The sequence below is a fragment of the Prunus avium genome, chromosome 1 (assembly GCF_965620075.1).
Source record: "Prunus avium chromosome 1, drPruAviu1.hap1.1, whole genome shotgun sequence".
NCBI classification, from domain to species: domain Eukaryota; kingdom Viridiplantae; phylum Streptophyta; class Magnoliopsida; order Rosales; family Rosaceae; genus Prunus; species Prunus avium.
In genome coordinates, this window is record NC_142284.1 from 49,528,269 (window position 1) to 49,547,400 (window position 19,132).

Genomic DNA, 19,132 nt, shown 5'->3' on the forward strand with positions numbered 1-19,132 from the left:
AACCGTTTTAAAATCCGAACCAAACCGGAGTGGATTGGTTCAGCTGCAGTTTTAAGCTTTGAAAAACTGTGCTAATCTGAACTGAACCATTTAAATATATATATAAATTTACATGTGTCAATAGTTGAGTGGCTAATTAGAAGTGTTAGTGTACACCCAACTGCATTGAATTGGACTCAAAACCACTTATTTTCGGACTCCAACCTCACTCACATATCATCTTATCTTGGAGGCTCCTCTTTCTTGAACACGCAGCTTGACTCAACCCATTGGAATCCTAGAGAAGCCACCATTGATTTGAACCACTACAACCTTCACTACTTCAATCAAATCCATTCTCACATCGCAGAAATGTCGTCGGCGTTGCAGAAACCTCTTTCGCGTCGCACCCTCAGCGTTTGCGTCACAGAAACCTTGTCGGCATCGCACATCCATCGTTGCAGACAAATTGCACCTTCATTCATTGATTCAAATGTGCTCACAAATATGATTCGAACCCACTTCAACCTCCATCCACCTTCGGCGTCACATATTTGATTTGAACCCACTTCAACCTCCATTGATTCAAACGTGCTCCTCTCAGTGCCAACGATGGATGAAGCTAACTCAGTGCCAACGATGGATGAAGCTAACTCAGTGCCAACGATGGTGAGTTCTTCTAATTTATTTAATGTTCAATTTGTCTGATTATATAGATGGAGGTAAACCAGGGGGTAGAAGAAGGTTTTGCTTCTAATTAGCCACCACCCATGACTGAATATGCACCCACGGTTGTGACCTCTCAAGCTTAGACTGGTGCATCTAATCAACTTCTACTGTCACCTTCCCAAAAAAAGAGAAAACCAGCTAGGAAACCAAGTGAGGTGTGGAATCACTTAGAACAATATCAAATTGGTAATCCTTTTGAACCTATTAGGGTTAGATGCAAGTACAAAACTGCTTACTATAATATGATCCAGCAACTTGTGGGACATCAAGTTTCAGAACTCATATTACTAATTTATGCACACAAAAATACCCATATAGGGTGCCTGGTTCAAACCAAAAGGTCCTAACTTTTGCCAAGGACCAATATGGAGGTATTACCGCTCTTGGGGCAACGGGATTTAATAAGGAAGAATTTAGGAAAGCATGTCTTAGGATGGTTGTTATTGATGAGTTGCCATTTAGTTTCATAGATGGAGAAGGGTTTCATCACTTTTGTAGTGTTGCATGCCCTAGGTTTATACCGCCATCTCGTAGAACACTTGTTAGAGATTTGCTTACACTTTACTATGATGAAAAGCAACTTTTGAAAGCAAAGTTAGCTGCATATAGAGTCTACCTTACTACTGACACATAGACTTCTATCCAAAATATAAACTATATGGTTCTCACTACACATTTCCTAGATGGTGATTGGATGTTGGATATGCGTGTGTTGAATTTCTGTGTAATTCAAAATCACAAGGGTAGGACAATTGGCAGACTTATTGAGAAGTGTTTGATTGATTAGGGTATAGAGAGGGTACTCACAATTACCCTAGATAATGCATTTGCAAATGATAAAGTTGTATCTTATTTGCAAAGTGAGATGAAGGATTGGCCAAATGGAGATTTGTTGTTAAATGACGTCCACTTACATATGAGATGTTGTGCTCATATTGTAAATCTCATTGTAACCAATGGTTTGAAAGAGTTACATAATTCTGTTAAGAGTATTCGTGATGCTGTCATGTATATAATATCTTCCCCCAAAAGATTAGAAACTTTTAAATCTTGCATTGAAAAAGATAAGATTGATTGTAAAGGCTTAGTTGTCTTGGATGTGCCAACTAGGTAGAATTCCACCTACATTATGCTAGAAGCTGCTTTGAAATTTAAAAAGGCTTTTTTTAGGTTGGAAGATGAGGATGGACATTTTAAAAGCTACTTTGGTAGAGGGAATACACCACCAGTTGAGGAGGATTGGGCAAATGCTATTGTCTTTGTCAAGTTTTTAAAAAGTTTTTATGACTTCACTTTGAGGTGTAGTGCCACTTTGCATGCCACAGCCCATACTACTTTTCATGACTTATTTGCAATTGATTGTGAATTGGCAGAATTAAGTGTAGTAGGCAATCCTCTTCTATCTAACATGGCTCAAAATATGAAATTGAAATATGATAAGTATTGGGGATTACTTGATAGTGTGAACCAATTCTTGTTGATAGTTCTTGATCTTAGGTATAAATTGGACAATTTATCAATGCATATTTCTGATTTGTATGTGCAAGATGATGATTATGTTGCCGAGAAGACAGTTGGCGTGAGAGATCTTTTGTTTAAACTTTATGGGTTGTACGAGGCAGGTTTCGTTAGTAATCCAACTCAAAGTTGTAGTAGTTCTACTACATCTTCAAGTATTGGCAACAACATAGTGATTGATAGTTCTAACTCCTCAAGCTTTGGAGGTGATAGGAAAAAGGCTATGAAGGAAAAGTGGAAAAAAGAGACAAGAAGATAAAGAGGCAATGGTTCTATCTTATGAGATAGATAGATATTTGTTGAATGCTGCAAAACAAGATATTAAATAGTTTGATATTTGAAATTGGTAGAGGGTGAATGCTTCTAAATATCCAGTTTTGGTAGCCATTGCAAGATATGTGCTTGCAATTCCAGTCTCTACAGTTGCCTCAGAATCTACTTTTAGCAAGGGAGAGAGAACAATTAACTCATTTCGCAGTTCCTTGAGTCCAGCTATGGTTGAGGCTTTAATTTGTACACAAAATTGGTTGAAGTCCACTTCAATATCTTTAAAAGTTGAGCCCACCATTGAGGAGGTGGAGTTTTATGAAACGATTGAGTCTAGTATATCTATTTTTCTCGATTAATTGCTTATAACGTGTGAGTTTTATTGTGCTAAAGCTAAATATATGATTATGTGTATTTCTTATATAGAAATGTGGATATCAAATGCTAATGCACTTGTGCACATTTTCACTGATTGATTCTCTATTAATGCCCAACCTTGCAATTATGGTAATTTTCTTATTCATTCTTATTTTGATCATCTTGTATCCTAAAATTTGTGTTGATTGAAACTGCTTTTATGTGCAAAATGGGGACATGCTAAAAACTGGGCAGCCTTTGATTAAATGGAAATTATGAACTTGTATTTTGGGCAACCTTTCATTTCTTAGTTTGATCATCCTGTATTAATTTCTTATGAACTTTAGAATGTTTGTTTTGATGGAAATTGTGAACTTAGATGCATGCTGAAAACTGGATAAACTTTGATTAAATGGAATGTTGTTGTGTTAGCCTTTGATGGAATGATATAATGGCAAAATGTTAGCATTATAAAGTAAGAGCAGGTTGAAAATGCATGGTTTTGTGTTAGGCACAAACTGGCCGAACCAATCCTAACCAAACCGATTACAAGTGGTTTGGATTGGTTTGATTTTCATTATGGTTTTAGGCTAATCCGAACTAAACCAGACGGTTATTTTCTTATTGGCTCAACTGTGGTTTGAGAATAAAATCGAACCAGATCGGACTGTGCGCACCACTAATGCCAAGGCAACCACCATTGACGCTGATGCACCGAGGAGAAAGAGAACGACGAAACCAACGCCCAGGATCTGAGAGAGACAACAAGGAGACCAGCACCCCAGAGTCGAAGAGAGGAGTGATGGCATCGACTCGATGTGGAAGAAAAACGGCAACGACTCAACCTGGAAGAAAAGTGACTCGACGTTGTCAAGGCAAGGAGGGCGATGATGGCGGCTGAACGTAACATGGATGAAAACGAGCGTGGTTAGGCCGAGGAAGGGATGACGGCTAAACGTGAAAAACCTAAACCCTAATATTTGACGTACGGCTCTCCTCGTGTAACGAGAGAGCGACCAAGTGACCAATTCTTTCTTATGTGTTTTTCGATGTGGGTCTTTATATTCTTCAACAAATACTAGGCTTAAATCCAATGGCAGAACCATAAATTTATTTAGGGCATGGCTAATTTTTTTTTCTTGGCTTCTTCTATAATATAATATATAATAGTTCAAATTGTCTAGATTTTTTTTTGGTAGGGGGCTAAAGTTTGAAAACAACATAACTAAACGCGAACGAGGCCTATAAACTAATTAAATTTAGAAATTATTTTTCCAAACATTAACACAAATAAGTACAACCAGACAAAAAAAAACATAAATCAGTAGAACTAAAAATTGGAGCCAATGTTCATTAAAAAAAAAATGGAGCCAATTATTTAGCAAACAAACAACAAATGAGTAAAGATTAAAAAAAAAAAAAACTTGAGAAATAAAGGTGAGGTAACACCTTAGTGTAAGTTGACTAACGATTTAAGAGCTTGGTACTATTGATTTAATGATGTTCTAATATAGAATTGAAATTGAAAAAAACCTAAAACTGCACTAGAATTGGTTTAAATTGGACTGGCCGGTTTCAAAAAAAAATTTCACCAAAATTGAACCGAACTACACCGATTGAATAGTACCAGTTTCAATTCCAATGTGAGGTGGAAACCAGATCGGATCTCGCCCACCCCTACTATGTGTGGGTGTGGCTATGAGGTAGTGGGCTAATATTTAATTGTACTGCTTTTTTATTTATTTATTTATTTATACATTAAGAGTAGAACTCATCACCAAGCTAAAGCCCAATACAATCACCCGGTGTGAGCATGGATTAGTCTGGATTGTGGTTAAGGCTTAAAGGTGCCACCCATAGTTGGGGCCCATCCAGGACCACCTCGTGGTTCAGACAAAAAAAAAAAAAAAAAAGAAGCCCAATACAATCCCTTGGTAGTTCCGCCCTTGCTTGAATCTCTATTGCAGATAGACCCGTCTTTTCTCTGACAAAGCAAAACTATATCTATCTAGGAGGTTTTTGGTTTTTAATGTTCCCCTAAAAACAAAAACAAAAACTCTGTTTGCACTTGGAAGCAAGAGAACATATCCGTTTTTTCTTTTTAGAAAACTTATACTTGAATTATGCTCAGATGCTCACACCAAATTGCATATTTTCTAATGCCACGTCCATTTTCTCAGCTTTGATAATGCCACCCCAAGAAAAAGAATTTATTGAATAGGAATTCTATAATAAGGGTTTTGGAATCAGTTGAGTTGACTTACTTACTTTGCGTGGGGTGCAAGTGGATTTGGATGAATATATATAGCGCACAGTTCATATCCTCATATCAGCATCTGCATACTAAGTCAGACTTCTAAAATTCCCAGTCAAATTGTCTCATTCATTTGCAGTACCTGAATATCTGGTCTGCACATTAAAGGTAACAACCAAATTGTTTCATATCCTTTTCTTTCTTCCTTTTTGGAAGCACATAGTCTTCTATAAATATTTTGCAAAAACCCACAATTTTTTTGCATCCCATTAGTGTATAATGTGTTTCAGTTATACCTTTTGTATGAACATCAGGCAAAGCTAGCCAACACTACATGGAGGAATTGGAAGCTAATTCTACACAAATGGCTCCGGTACTTGAAAGCGCAGGAGACAACAATCGGTTGCAAGAAGTTTCCGGGCTTATAAAGGATGCTGCTGATGAAGAGCTAAATTTGAAAGCCAGAATTGAAGAGGCTGAGAAGCTGCTTGCAAAGACCAGGCAAGATAAACTTGAGCTGACTGAGGGCATAGCGCAAAGGGTGGTATGTTAAAATGGTCTGCAATCTGCATGAATATATGTGACTGCATTTCCTAATTCTTAGCTGCTGTGCTAGTCTCAACTTCAATTATCAAACAAACATGATCATGAATGAAAATTGCCACATCTTTATGAAAAACTATGTCAACAGTGTGATCGGAACTCTACCCTTCTTCCTCGGTTGGAAAACTTGAATTGGCATGAAACGGAACTCGGATACTTCTTGGCCCGGGAGAGGAAGAAAATGAAAATATTGCAACTATTTCTGCTTGGTTTCGCAAACAAAGCTCACCAAGGAAAACCAATTAAGCCCTGCTTGCCAGGAGAAGAGATATCTAAACATGTACGTTGTTTTCTGATTGTTTCTTGATTATTTAATTTCTTTTTCACTTAGCCTTTTTGAGTTTGTTAGAAATGTGGACATGGATTCAGAAATTGAATTTCCGGATGGGACATGGAACCAACAGTTTGGCTGAGGAAAAACAGCTTCTAAAACAAATCAATGTGAGCCCAAAGGAGGGTGTTGGCTCATTTTCCTCATTGGAAAATGAATATTATGTGCTTTCTAAAAGTGTAAGATTAAACATTAAAGATTAAGTTTGCTTAGAGTTAGTCATTTATTATACCCTGTAGGCTGTATGTTTTCTTATTCTTTGGAATTTTTTTTTTTTTTTTTTTTCCTTTTGGACTGTTGAAACAGAGTTGGTGGTTGCTTCAGAGACTATATCATACAACTCCGAGAAAAATAGTTCAATACCACCTAAGACAAATCCACCAACTTAAATGGCGAAGGGAGAGTTTGGCAGTTTTATTGCTAAGGCAATGGGATGAACTTATTGCTGATGCCAAAGCTGCTGCCAAGGGAAAGATTTGGGATTTTTTGGGTTCAAAAAAGTCCTTACTGGAACAAATCAAAGTAACACACAAAATTCTAACTCATCAGTTAGTAGGGGAGTTTGAATTGTTTTCTTTACCTTGCTGATTATTTGCTGTTATAAATATTTGCAGAAAACTGGTAAGGAGATAGATGGATTAACTGAATTACTATTGGCTGTGCGGCAAAAAATTAAGCAAGCTGAGAAAGAACTGAAGGTCATTGAGAAAGATATAGAGTCCTTGCAGCAAAAACTACAATCGATGGATCAGAGGAAAGGTGAAGCACACCACCAATGCATTCTCAAACAGAGAAAACAACTTTTTGACCAAAAAGAAAAAAACAGAGAAAACATACTGAGTGATGAGACATGATGAGTTTATTTGGTGTGTTAAACGTTAATGAGAACAAGACTTTGCCACTTGGTAGTTGACAAGTCCTTATCTCAAGACGAGGAACTCCACCCACCAAATACCAAACTACAATGTGATCGTAAGGGATTCGATTCGACTTCTACGTTTAGAGATTATGCTCTAAATGCATTTAATGTAATTTTGCAATGTAAAATTATTCTAAAGGTATTTAAAATTATGTTTTTTTCTCTTATCAACAAAAAGGGAGATTCGAAGATGAGGAACCTCGCACTTCTTTTTATTCACCCCATATTCTAAGTTCACTCCAACTTCTAATTAAAATTTTCACAATTTCTAAGAAAACCCCAATATCTTCCTGAATTACTCCTAAATACACACCCATTAAAAAAAATAATAATAAAGAAAAAAAAAATCATCAACCTCACACCCGACACCCCGCTATATTGCCCCTTACCACTCTAAGTTCTCGTCAACCTCACATTACTTAAAGTGATAAAAACATTGTTGTCAAATGTGTTTGTGAAGAGAAGTTGAATGAACTTTTTTATCTTTTTACATAATAATAAAATTTAAGAGCTTATTAATTTAAGTATTAGGATGAACAAAGAAAAGTGTGGGGTTTAAATAGAAAATGATGACATACATACTGTGTATCATTAAAACAAAATATGAGTGAAATAAAGGTTTTTTTCCATCATGCTTCAAACGACATGTAGCTTTAGTATGGTATTTAGTACTGAAATCAAGATCTCCGCGCGCATATGTAATTAATTCTTTACGCCTTGGCGTTTGCCAGAGCTGTTTTGCTGTTATGTCCCAAAAGTAAATATCTTTTTTAATGTCAGCGCACCCAAACCAACAGAGTAACGTGAGGCCGCGAGCAACAAACCCCAAGCACGCAGAAAGCAACAGCCTTTTTTGTTCCCCAATAATCAAGATTTCAACTTTTTTGTTTTTTGTTTGAAAATTTTTAATTTTTGAGAGAGAGGGATCATGTGGGAGTCGATCTTTCTAACGCTGGCGGCGACGGCCGGAAACAATATCGGAAAAATTCTTCAGAAGAAGGGCACCGTCATTCTTCCTCCTCTCTCTTTCAAGCTCAAGGTACTCCTCTTTTTACCCTTTTGCCCTTTCTGCATTTCTGTTATTACTTTAATTCATTTTCGTCTTTGATTCTTCGATTGTTATTCAAATCCCAATTATCAGACACAGATACACAGACTCTGTGTTTTGAATTTATGGAATTGAATTGGGTCCAATTCCAGGGCTTTTGTTTAATTTCCTTGTAACCCAATTTCTGGGTTGCATGATAAGGCATTGAACGAATTACTAATGGCGTGGGCTCATGCGTGTGTGTTTGTAGGTGATCAGGGCGTATGCTTTGAACAGAGCTTGGTTGATAGGTTTTCTGATGGATATATTTGGAGCCTTGCTCATGTTGAGAGCATTATCTCTTGCTCCTGTAAGTGCCTCAACTCCAAGCTCCTTTTTTTTTTTTTTTTTAAATTTTGTTCCTCACATTTTCATTTTCATTAACATTCAATTTGTTTACCCGTTTGTTCTTTCAATTTTTTGGGACTAATTTTGACATTTACAGTTTGTGCTAAAGTAATTTCAATTGGTGATTAAATTTGATGTTGGGCCATTATATGCCTTTTCCCAGGTTTCTGTCATACAACCCGTTTCTGGGTGTGGACTTGCCATTCTTTCAATCTTTTCCCATTTTTATCTGAAGGAAATTATGAATGCTGTTGACTGGATGGGGATTACCTTAGCAGGCATTGGCACTATAGGTAATGTAAGTTCTTCAAAATACATGAAAGTTAAATCGCCCTCACAGAGAATTGATCGTGTATTTTTCTATTTTAGTGTTTATAATTTGAGCGAGATTCTGTATTTGCAGGAGTTGGTGCCGGAGGTGAGGAGCAAAAGGCTTCTGCTATATCTATTTTCCATCTACCATGGTTGGCAATTGTAGTCGCCATCTTGTTTGTAGGTACCTTATACTATGCATCATTTGATGTTTAAGCACAACTATGAGTGTTGTTCCCAGACTGTTCATGTTACTAGAAACCAGCATTGCTAGATTTTATATTGTTAGTCAAGGGAATGTGTCTATATAATGCTTATGATAATCCAGATATAGTTGGATACTTGTATTTATGCACTCCTTTGAATAGGTACTACTGAATGGATGGCTACGCATCTACAGACGTCAACGCAAAGAACAGGAGTTGGTAAATTGATTTATGCTTTTGATATATCTATAGTGTTTGAGTATGGTGCCCTCCACCCATTCACATCTGCTTGTGGTACAGATGGAATATGATGTTGTTGAAGAAATTATATACGGCTTGGAATCTGGCATTTTGTTTGGGTATGATTCGCTCTAGTATAAGTTAATTTACTCCTTAACAGATAGGTTCATCTCTCTCATCTTTCAGTTTTAGGATGAAAATTATTACAAATTGTGTGTGTCTGTATGTGCGCGTGTGCATGTGCACGAGGTTGAGTTTTAATAGTTGCCCGTGTCAACACTGACAGGGTAACATTGCGTTGTATTTGGCAGATTGTACGAGTTAGAGATGTGCATGATAATACAAGTCAATAATGTGTTTAGCATATCAATTCAGTGATGTGTACTTTATGTTACAGTAGGCAAAAGGCATCATACTTTCACATTCTATTAATTAATTCTGTTCTTGTCTGAAACAGTTACTTTATTTTTGGAGAAGAATCTGAAGCAAATACTTTCTTTATGTTTACATGCCTTTTTTCATCTGAAAAATTAATTTCATTGTGTAGAGAGCAGAGGACCTTTTATTAGTAAAATCATGTAGCTGCTGCTGCTGTCAAATCATACTTAAAATGATATGTGCACATCTTAATGCAGGATGGCATCTGTAATATCAAAGATGGGATTCGTATTCCTGGAGCAAGGTTTCCCCAGCATGCTGGTTCCTATATGCCTGATATTCAGCATATGTTGTAGTGGTACAGGGTTTTTTTACCAGGTATGTTAAACGTTTGACTAAGTTCAGAGTTTCATATCCACATGTTCATGTAAATTGAATGTCGGCGACTTGAAATGCATTTATAGTTTAGTTGGTTATTGTTGTTGGTAGTGAGATATTCCTTTTGAACAGACTTGGGGGTTAAAGCATGGGAGGGCAATTGTGGTGTCTACGTGTGCTGCTGTGGCATCAATTGTGACTGGCGTGCTTGCTGGAATGCTTGCTTTGGGTGAAAGATTGCCTTCAGCGCCAACCGCTCGTCTTTCACTTGTGCTTGGATGGTAAATTAAGATACTGACTTATATTTTACGGATCATTTTTAATAAAAGAAAGCTCTCTAAATCTTAGTTTTGGACCTGAGGATGTCCTTAAATCAAATAGTTTTAAGGTATGGTGTATGTGCCATGATTCATCAGCTATCATTCTTCATTTAGGAAACCTGACTAGCACTTTCTTTAGATTTCTGTTTTCATTTTGATGTCGTGAGGTCAAAGTGGTCCAAACTTATTGGATGTCATGGGGTAGCAAGTATGCGGTCCAAAGTTACCATTTGATATTGTTCTTCTCTTGGCATGCATCCATATTTCGTAGAGTTCATATAGCTGTCCTTATTCTCAATTTACAACAATTATTTCCAGTGTTTGAAGTGCTTAATTGATAACAAGTCTTTTCTTGCGATAAAACATTTACATTTTTTTTTCTGTACTGCAGGCTATTTATAATTATTGGCGTGATTTTACTTGTGAGCTCGACACGGCTGGTGCGAAACCTTCCTCGGCCTTTACGGCATTTTATCCAGAGTGGTGTTGATAAGAACTTCAGCCAGAGAAAATCCGGGTCTATCCGCACTAGGGATTCGAGCCCTAGCACTGTTATTCAGGCAGCAACTCTGCATCATTTGATACCAACTTCGTCTAAAGAAAAGGCTTGATTTGATTAAATCAGGGAGATTGTTGTATAAGCACAAAATTTCTCATATCGGCAGACTTGCAAGTAACGGGAAGCAACTCCTGGTGGTTTAGGCAAATCTGGTGTATAGTAGAGTATGCTTACAGACTTCATCAGAGGGCATGAAGTTTTTGAAATCATTCCTTTTAGGGAAAATTTGTACTCTAGTATTTTGTGAACATTTTGATGTCCAACTTTTTTCTCGATTTAGTATTCTTATATCTCATTGCTTCTTGCGTACTGTTCGTTCTCCTGAAAACCGTGCACCTCTCTTGGACATGATTTTCTGTTCTTTTAATGTCGATAACGTTATAATTGATTCAAATAAAGTTACAACTAAAGAAGTCAGCAATCTTTTAGTGTCAATAACGTTATAATTGATTCGAATAAAGTTACAAGTAAAGAAGTCAGCAAGAGCAGTGAATCGATCCCATTGCACCAAAGTTTGAATATCTCTCTCCGCAATTTAGAATAATTTATACCATTGCTTGTATAATTGTATTTAAAAATAAGAAAAAGTGGGCAAGGGTCAGAAATAAATTGACGAACATATGACCACAACAGAAGGGACAATAATGCCAAAAATAAGACACGAGAATGGTTACAGAGAAAAAGCTATGGAGGGACCCCTCTTGGCTAGGACCCAGGTGAATAGTTAATTACCTCTGCATTCACGTCATGGGACGACCTCTAGTCACCCACTCCACTCCAAGCAACAAACAGCCATTTTTGGCTTAGCCTCTTGTTCATGACATAACTACACCTCTCCACGCTTGAGGTCCACCATGACTTGGATTGGATTGAGCAACCTCTGGTGATAAGATCCATTATGCAAAACCCTAATCACAGCCATGATGGGGCACATTGTGCTTTGTTAGGGCACAAGTGTCTTGTCACCCACCTTTTGTAGCTGTCCAGTTTTCCTATTTGTAGGAAAGTTAATCACAGAGAAGATGTTTCCATAGTAATATGCATGTGGCTTGTTTGGTACTTCCATATATGCATATCAATATGCATATATGGCAAATATGAACTGGGTTTTTCTATCTAAAAAGTGACAAATATGAACTGGGTTTTTCTAAAGTGGCAGATCAATATGCTTCCCAAGATTTTAGACAAGCTGGTTTGCAACTACTCTGTTTTTTCTCTCTAAAGGCAAGTTCACTCCTTTCCCTTTGAGTTCTTCAGTCTTCAACAAAAGAAAAAAGGAAAAGAAAGATGAAATTTAACAAACACTAGAATCCAGAATGATTCTATTCCATGTACCCAAACACAACAAGGGGAGGAAGGCGGAGAAAGAGAGGAGGGGGCCCGGATTGGATAACCTTTCTCCCAAAAGAAGTCGATACTTCAGTCTTCATGTAATGACTTGTAGACCAAATAAGTAAACACTGTCAAGAACATCTTTGTGGGTCCTAGCAGAAACCAATAACTTTAGGACAAAACCAATTATTCTCAACTCAACCATCTTGTCATAAGGAGCACTTAATTCCACTTTGTCAATGTCATAATTCATGTGCTTTGTGACCAAAATTAGGAATCACAATCACCAAGTTACCTCAAAATGCAGAAACAGCAAGGATAGGTTTAATAAAGATATTGATATGAACTTAGTTGATCACATATGTTTCAACCTCCATGCTAATTTCACAAGCAGTTTTGTTTTTTTTTTAAAAAATTCCCCAAATGGAACATGACGCATCTTCTCTGAAGCATTCTTGGGCACATTGCTCCTGATGGTACAATGTGCAAGCTTCAGAACAAAAGTTCTGGGATGCCTAAGCTCAAAAGCTTCCCCAACATATAAAGTTGTATACGGTCATCTACCTAATCCAATGAAGCCTCTGTATCGTAGGACCATCTCCCCTGGCACTGCACCAGAAAATTCTGTACTATTAAAACTGTAAATAAAATCTTTCCATTTCTGTGTACGCCCTTGAACTAGTGGTAACAACTAAATATGACCATGGAATAGTGTTTCAATCGACCTCAAACCAAAGTATGCCATGAAAAGATCTGAAATTAAATTAAAGGAAGGACAAAGTACATAAGAATGGAAAGGTCCATGGTCCCATATAAATAGATTCTTCCACACATCTAAAGTGTTAATGAATCACATTAGGAATCAATTTAGGTGAAAGACCTATCACCAATAACAGCTTCACCTTGCGTTTTCTTGGCTTGAGAGTAATCAAGTTGCTCCATTTGCCAGCTTTCATGAGAAGCAACATGTTCATGGGAAGGAGTGTATTGCTGCCAAAGTACACATTGTGGATTTATTAAAGCTTTTTTTTTGTTTCCATATCAAGAAACATTTCTTCTGTTTAAAAACAAGCAAGCCCATTCACAACAGGAGGAAAAGAATAGGCAAGGTTATTAGTATACCTCCATCTTCACCACAAGTTCCTTGGCTGTTGGAGCAGAGACAACTATATGCCGAGCACATGGCTTGATGAAACCTTCTTCAACACCATTGTCAAATAGTGCCAGCAAGGAATTATAGTACCCATCAACATTAAGCAAACCAACCTACATGGAGTAATATGAAGTTACAAACTGAATTGGTAGGAAGCTGAGCTGATCATATATTTCCAAAATTGAGAATTGGTACGCTACCGGCTTCATATGAATCCCAAGTTGGGCCCATGTTATTATCTCCAACAGCTCTTCCATAGTTCCATATCCTCCTAAAACCAAAAATAATATTGTACTAAGCACAAGCAACTCACTTACTTAAGAATTGCAACCCCAAGTTACAATGTATTTAGGGTACTGCCTTGTAATTTATAAAAAAAAAAATTAAGGGGATTTTGCCATGTAATTACCAGGAAGAGCAATAAAGGCATCAGCTTCTTGAGCCATAGAAGCCTTACGCTCATGCATGTCTGTCACTGTTCTTACTTCTCCAACAGTTGGACCAGATATCTGTCAAAGTTATCCATTAAAAAAAGATCACTAAAACTGAGAAAAACAATGAGCAAATTTCTTTCCTGTATCCACTAAGAATGAGCACTATGATCCATTTAAACTGTGAAAACATCACATCAAGCATTTTAAGAAATTTTGTTCTTACTGGTTCTGCTTCATAAGAGTATTTTTAAGATGAAAAAAAAAAAATCCGGGTAGTCAAAAATAAAACAGCATAAATCAATCAAGAGCAGTTCAATTTAAGAATCGACTGTAGAAGGCTAGGAGGAGGAGATGAGTATATGGATAAATAGAGAAACCTCAAGAGGCATGAGAGCTTTTGGAATGACCCTGCATGTAAAAAACAGGTAAGAATTTATTAAGTGACAGTATTGTGATCAACAAACACCTTGCTTGAAGCTTGAATGAATAGAACACGATTATGAATTAAAAGACTAAATAATATTATAATTCAGAACACATAAGGTTTCAACTTTCATTTATACCCAAGAACATGGCAACCTCCATCGTACACTGTCTGGGATATTAAACCCATCAACCCGACACTTCCCCCACCATACACCAAATCTATCTTCCTCTTGACCTGTAACATTCACCAACAAAGTAGAAGACAAGTCATTTACAGATCATTTTTTAAGGGAAAATTAAGCATAGAAGACAAAATCGTATGTTCAATGTATTAGAGACTGATTTCAACGTATCAGTCTGTGTAAAGTCGTATACTTTTAGTGTTCCTGAGCACAAATTAGCCCAAGATAATTCCAATGGCCTATTACCAAACAAAGCAAACACAACCTAAGAAAGATTTAAGAGTGTAAGAAAAGAAACAAACCAGTTCATTGCCCAACTCAAGAGCAGCATCACCGAATACTTTTCTGCGGCCAGAGTTGCTTCCACAGAACACACAAATCCTGTTGAACTTGCTCCTTGCGTTGCTCTCTTCCATTCACAATTGCTACTTTTTTATATATATTATTTCCTAGTCAATCCCAAAGCATTTGAGAAAAAGAACTGAACCAAAGCAAACCAAACACAGATGGTAAATTGTTACTTTAACAGCTAAAGCCCAAAACTTTTTGCAAAATCAATAGAAAAAGAGAGAGAAAGAGAGACTTTACGAGATGGGTTCTTTAAAAAGACAATTGGGTTGATTCTAAATTGGTATAAATCAATCAAATTCGAGAACTTGATGGATTTTATATATCCGGTGAGTGAAGCAAGGGAAGCCCACATGCTCCATTACCTTTCTAACCCGACGTCTGTTTGTCGGCTCTGTGGAAATATGGGAATAAAGAATAGTGAAACTTTAATTAAAGTAATAAAAATGAAATAATCTCTTTGTTTCTCTCTCAAATCAAACAAAATAATCGTATTTTATTCATGGAAATTGAGAGAAGACAGATTTGTATAGACTCAACACACAGCTGGGATTGCTATACTTCCACTGTTAGACTTTGACTTATGTATATAGTAATATTTTTGTTTATGGTAAGTTAATCATTTTGAAAAAATTAAATTATATAAGAACACTTGAACGTTTCCTTATAGGAGAACAATTTTGACAATCTGCTGTTTTGTGTTTCTTGTTTACCAATATTTTGTAACGACGTGACTAAACATGTAGATTAGTTTATGTATGCATTTCCGCAGTCCATAGGCCATTGGATTGGATATCTCTTATTCCGTTTGAATTTTGGGCCATACTAAAATCGGGTTTTCGTAAGGAACTAATTTTGGGCCATTTTTTGTTTCCACTAGTGACTGAAAGCCTTTTTCTTTTCTTCCACTAATGAATTTGATTAGGAACTTCGACAGCCTTTTTCTTTTCTTTCATTTTCCAACGTACATAATTTAAAGTTATTTCTCTCTTCGCACGTTCTTTTAAATTATCTTTAAAATATCGGATATATTGGAAACAAATTCAAAGCTTCCATGGAAATTTGTTGTCACACACACCTCAAAATTGTCTCCCTAATTGTATTTGAGGGATGATATATAGGTTGAGATGGAGGTTGCAAAGTATTTGTTAAAGAAAAGTTTTGTTGTGGATAAGATGACAAATTGACAATTCACAGAGGCTCAGCTGCATACAAGAGAGGTGGAAATTTGGATGTTTTGCATAGAGTTTGTCTTTGCTATCTATGTATTTTTAGGATTAGAAGTGGAACAACCTTAACCAACCGAACCTAAACTAGGAAGACTTACAGCTGTTTCTTTCCTCTCAATTCCTAAACTCAAGCATTCTGTTTCGCATCTTCCAAATGACTTCTGTTTCCCAACTCCATTTTTTTGTTTTTGGGAAGGAAACATCAAAGTAAACAACATTGCGGAACAAGGAACCCCTTTTGAATTCGAACCTCAAAGTTCAAAACCAAAGGGGGCCCCTAGAAAAGAAGAAGAAGAAGAAAAAGAGACCAACAAAACCATGTAAAGAATTTGTCATTTGCAGATTTCAATCTGTTTCCCAATTTTGTTTTTGATGTTTGAGTCCTCATGGGAAGAAGAATTCCCGCGGATGAGACAAACCTGCTAATTCATCCGTTGCTTTCGATATCATTTTTTGCTGCTGGTATGGCTGCCACCATTGCCATGATCACAGCTCTTTGTAGCTTTAGAAGAAAACGATCACCGCCTCCTTCTCAATCCCCTGCTTCCAACATAACAACGGAAACAGATGCAGAACCAGCAACAATGGCAGCCGCGGGGACAACGACAACAACACCTCAGCAAGATTCAGAAACAGATCAAGAAAACGAGGATGGAAGAGAGAGTAAAGAACTGCCTTTGCCTCCACGGATGAGGCACTCAGGACAGATTGATCCTACCATTAACAACAAGACACATATGAAAAAGTCTGCTTCTGAGAGAAGACTGTTGTCGAATTTAAGCATGAAATTGCCAAGAAGCTTGTCAATGGCAAGGAAAGATAAGGTGAAGGAGGAGTATAACAAACGAAAGAACGCCAAGTTGAAGCCGGAAGAGTCCATCTGGATGAAGACGATCATATTAGGTGAGAAATGTAAAGTGCCAGATGAGGATGAAGTTGTGATTTATGATGCTAAGGGAAGAAGGATCCCAGCATATCACCCCAAAAGTAGGCAATCTTCTTTCATTGATCCAAGCGCAATACCGGACCAAAGAATGAGAAAAGTAGAGATAGAAAACAAAATTAATCAAGAGAGAGATCACAAACAAGAAAACAAAAATGAAGAAAGTGATCAAGAATGATAATAATGTTAATGTCTTCACCTTCAGGGTCATCATGTACATTATTCATCTTGTTTTGTTATCTTGGAGTGTATAGTTAATTGGTTGGTTTGTTTTCAATTAATTCTTAATTCATGCTGCACATCTCTCTCTCTCTGTTTTTTCTTCTTCTCTTTTTTCGGTTTTTCGGTGATGAGAGAATGGCAAAGCTTCTTTTTCTCTGCTGCTCAGCAGCTCAATGGATCAGAAGCAGAAGGTGACTCTCGAGTCTTCTGATGCCTGCAAATCTCAAGGTTCCAAAAAAATTATTATTTTGTCTGCAGAGAAGATGACCATGTCACAATGTCACAGAAGCAAATATAAAAACCTCATTCATAATGAACTAAGCACCAAGAAAAGATTCACTTTACTACTAAATTCCAAGTGAATCCCCATGGGGGTCTCCCAGGTTTTCTATCAGATTTTGATCCCACATATTGGGATAAGGATCTTTTCATCTTGTTCCCTCAGCAGCAGTGAACATGGAAACATATGTACACATGCAAAACAGCTCATTATAAAGAAATTGAGTACCCACCACGTAGACAAATAGAGGGTTGGTGGTCGGCAAGCAAAATTCCTTTATTTAAGGCCTTCTCCAACCCATGAGGAGCTAAACCCAAATTTTCCCCCTTCAAAAAGTAACTATTTAGGTTTTGCCTAGACTCCAATCGTTTTTTCTCCCAACCCTTCAGACTCAAATTTTAAGTCCACAACTTTATTAAATTGTTTAAAAATGGTTTAAGTCTAATTTTTTTTTTATGGATAACTTTTCTTCATTCAATCTTTTTAAATAACTTCATAATTAAATTTTTTGAACAATTTGACCTAAAAAAATTGAAATTCCACAAATATAATTTGACCTAAATTAATTTAAAATTTTGTTTTGACCATTGGATTTAAGTTTCAGCCATTGGATTTTCTTTTTTTACCATTAAAATAGTTTAGATTTAATCTAGATCGTTGATTTAAGTTACATTTAGAATATAAAATAAAAATTAAAAAAAAAAAACCAAATAGCAACAGCAGCTTGATAAGTGGCGGGACAAGCAGACAAACTTGAACAGCACAGCAGGTCAGCTGGGGCCCACGTCAGATTCTGTGCACATGGGGCTGTTTTAGGTGCAGTGGGCTCCATTGAATAGTATTGGATCCAAACAATACTTGGACCAATATTTGGGTCCAAATTTGGGTTTTCTCAAATTTTGGGTCCTTCATTTTCTTTAGTTGGGAGAAAATTTGGGCAATATTTTGGGTTTAAGTCTTTGGGTGGGAGATGGCCTAAGCGAAGAAATCCAAAAAAAAGGTGTTTTAAAAATAAATTCAAAAAAAGCTGCACCTAAGACTCCACGTGGACAAATGGTAGTGGCTAGGGTCCCCCCAATTTTGTCTCTTTTCTCTCATTATTTTGTCCCTTTATATTTGATAATTAAATTAAGGTAAAAAGTTGTTTTTGGTCTCTGTAATTCGTCACTCTTAACATTTTAGTCCCTGTCATTTGAATTTGATCAATTTTATCCATGTAGTTTTCAATTTAAGCAATTGAAGGATAAATTTAGTTTCTGTCAAAATAAAGCAACTGTCGTTAGTTCTTAAGGGGCATTTCGGTCCAAAAACAAAGGTGACCAAAACCAAAAAAAAAGAGAATAAAATAACAAAAAAGTTTTTTTAAAAGTAACAAAAAAGAACACCTGATTACCCAAACCCCACCCGCCCCTATTATCCTTCCTCACCCCTATCCCGACCCACGATCTCTCTCGTCGAAGATTCCCTTGGCCACGTCATCGCGGAGGTACTCCCTCACCGTCGCCAGCTTGAACCTAACACACGTCTGGTTCCCCTTGGTCAAAATAAAAGGGGCAACGACGTTGTGGCGAGCCGGTAATCGTGGTTGTACAAGAGCGAGGCCTGGATGCTGTCGTAATAAATTCTGAGCTTGTGGTTGGGGTTGGCGACTAGGAGGGTGAGGTCCCAAGTGGCGGTGAGCTCAAAGCGACTGTCGTTGAATGTGAAGATGGAGGCAAAGTCGACCCAGAAATCGGGGAGGCGAGGCTGGAGGGCGAGCCAAGCGATGAAGAAGACGAGGGACATGATGGCGAAGACG

General features: G+C 37.1%; 3 protein-coding genes across 5 annotated transcripts; 2 read left to right on the forward strand and 1 right to left on the reverse strand.

Annotated features, from left to right (window-relative positions):
* The first annotated feature begins 5,143 nt into the window (after window positions 1-5,143).
* LOC110765493 (uncharacterized) lies at window positions 5,144-7,090 on the forward strand. The gene is made up of 6 exons (XM_088247494.1): window positions 5,144-5,272; window positions 5,419-5,648; window positions 5,796-5,987; window positions 6,077-6,217; window positions 6,345-6,560; window positions 6,653-7,090. Exons 2-6 carry the CDS (start codon window positions 5,439-5,441, stop codon window positions 6,890-6,892), a joined length of 999 nt encoding a protein of 332 aa, XP_088103620.1. The 5' UTR covers window positions 5,144-5,272; window positions 5,419-5,438; the 3' UTR covers window positions 6,893-7,090.
* A 594-nt stretch (window positions 7,091-7,684) lies between these two features.
* Window positions 7,685-11,088, forward strand: LOC110765601 (magnesium transporter, putative (DUF803)). The gene is made up of 9 exons (XM_021968752.2): window positions 7,685-7,996; window positions 8,256-8,354; window positions 8,556-8,685; window positions 8,796-8,884; window positions 9,073-9,129; window positions 9,211-9,269; window positions 9,786-9,906; window positions 10,039-10,187; window positions 10,618-11,088. Exons 1-9 carry the CDS (start codon window positions 7,886-7,888, stop codon window positions 10,835-10,837), a joined length of 1,035 nt encoding a protein of 344 aa, XP_021824444.1. The 5' UTR covers window positions 7,685-7,885; the 3' UTR covers window positions 10,838-11,088.
* A 1,339-nt stretch (window positions 11,089-12,427) lies between these two features.
* On the reverse strand, window positions 12,428-15,056 carry LOG8 (Putative lysine decarboxylase family protein). 3 transcript variants are annotated; one of them, XM_021967658.2, is made up of 9 exons: window positions 14,901-15,056; window positions 14,615-14,793; window positions 14,268-14,365; window positions 14,082-14,112; window positions 13,680-13,779; window positions 13,471-13,541; window positions 13,240-13,383; window positions 13,020-13,107; window positions 12,428-12,726 (listed from the first exon to the last, which is right to left on the reverse strand). In XM_021967658.2, the coding sequence occupies exons 2-9, from the start codon at window positions 14,726-14,728 to the stop codon at window positions 12,674-12,676; spliced, it is 699 nt and encodes a 232-aa protein (XP_021823350.1). In that variant the 5' UTR covers window positions 14,729-14,793; window positions 14,901-15,056; the 3' UTR covers window positions 12,428-12,673. The 3 variants fall into 3 exon arrangements, with proteins under 3 accessions (XP_021823350.1, XP_088102866.1, XP_088102865.1); XM_088246740.1 differs by lacking the exon at window positions 12,428-12,726 and adding an exon at window positions 12,794-12,870; XM_088246739.1 differs by lacking the exon at window positions 12,428-12,726 and having other exon boundaries at window positions 12,857-13,107.
* Between the last annotated feature and the right edge of the window lie 4,076 nt (window positions 15,057-19,132).

What these genes read in the sequence shown, in the direction of transcription:
- LOC110765493 (XM_088247494.1), top strand. Translation starts at nt 5,439, where the DNA reads ATGGAGGAATTGGAAGCTAATTCTACACAAATGGCTCCGGTACTTGAA. An exon ending in AGGGCATAGCGCAAAGGGTG is followed by an intron (nt 5,649 to 5,795) that starts GTATGTTAAAAT and finishes CTATGTCAACAG; the next exon opens with TGTGATCGGAACTCTACCCT. An exon ending in ATTATGTGCTTTCTAAAAGT is followed by an intron (nt 6,218 to 6,344) that starts GTAAGATTAAAC and finishes CTGTTGAAACAG; the next exon opens with AGTTGGTGGTTGCTTCAGAG.
- LOC110765601 (XM_021968752.2), top strand. Translation starts at nt 7,886, where the DNA reads ATGTGGGAGTCGATCTTTCTAACGCTGGCGGCGACGGCCGGAAACAAT. An exon ending in GTACAGGGTTTTTTTACCAG is followed by an intron (nt 9,907 to 10,038) that starts GTATGTTAAACG and finishes CCTTTTGAACAG; the next exon opens with ACTTGGGGGTTAAAGCATGG. An exon ending in CTTTCACTTGTGCTTGGATG is followed by an intron (nt 10,188 to 10,617) that starts GTAAATTAAGAT and finishes TCTGTACTGCAG; the next exon opens with GCTATTTATAATTATTGGCG.
- LOG8 (XM_088246740.1), bottom strand. Translation starts at nt 14,728, where the DNA reads ATGGAAGAGAGCAACGCAAGGAGCAAGTTCAACAGGATTTGTGTGTTC. An exon ending in TGCCTTTATTGCTCTTCCTG is followed by an intron (nt 13,542 to 13,679) that starts GTAATTACATGG and finishes TTTTGGTTTTAG; the next exon opens with GAGGATATGGAACTATGGAA. An exon ending in TTGGGATTCATATGAAGCCG is followed by an intron (nt 13,384 to 13,470) that starts GTAGCGTACCAA and finishes TACTCCATGTAG; the next exon opens with GTTGGTTTGCTTAATGTTGA.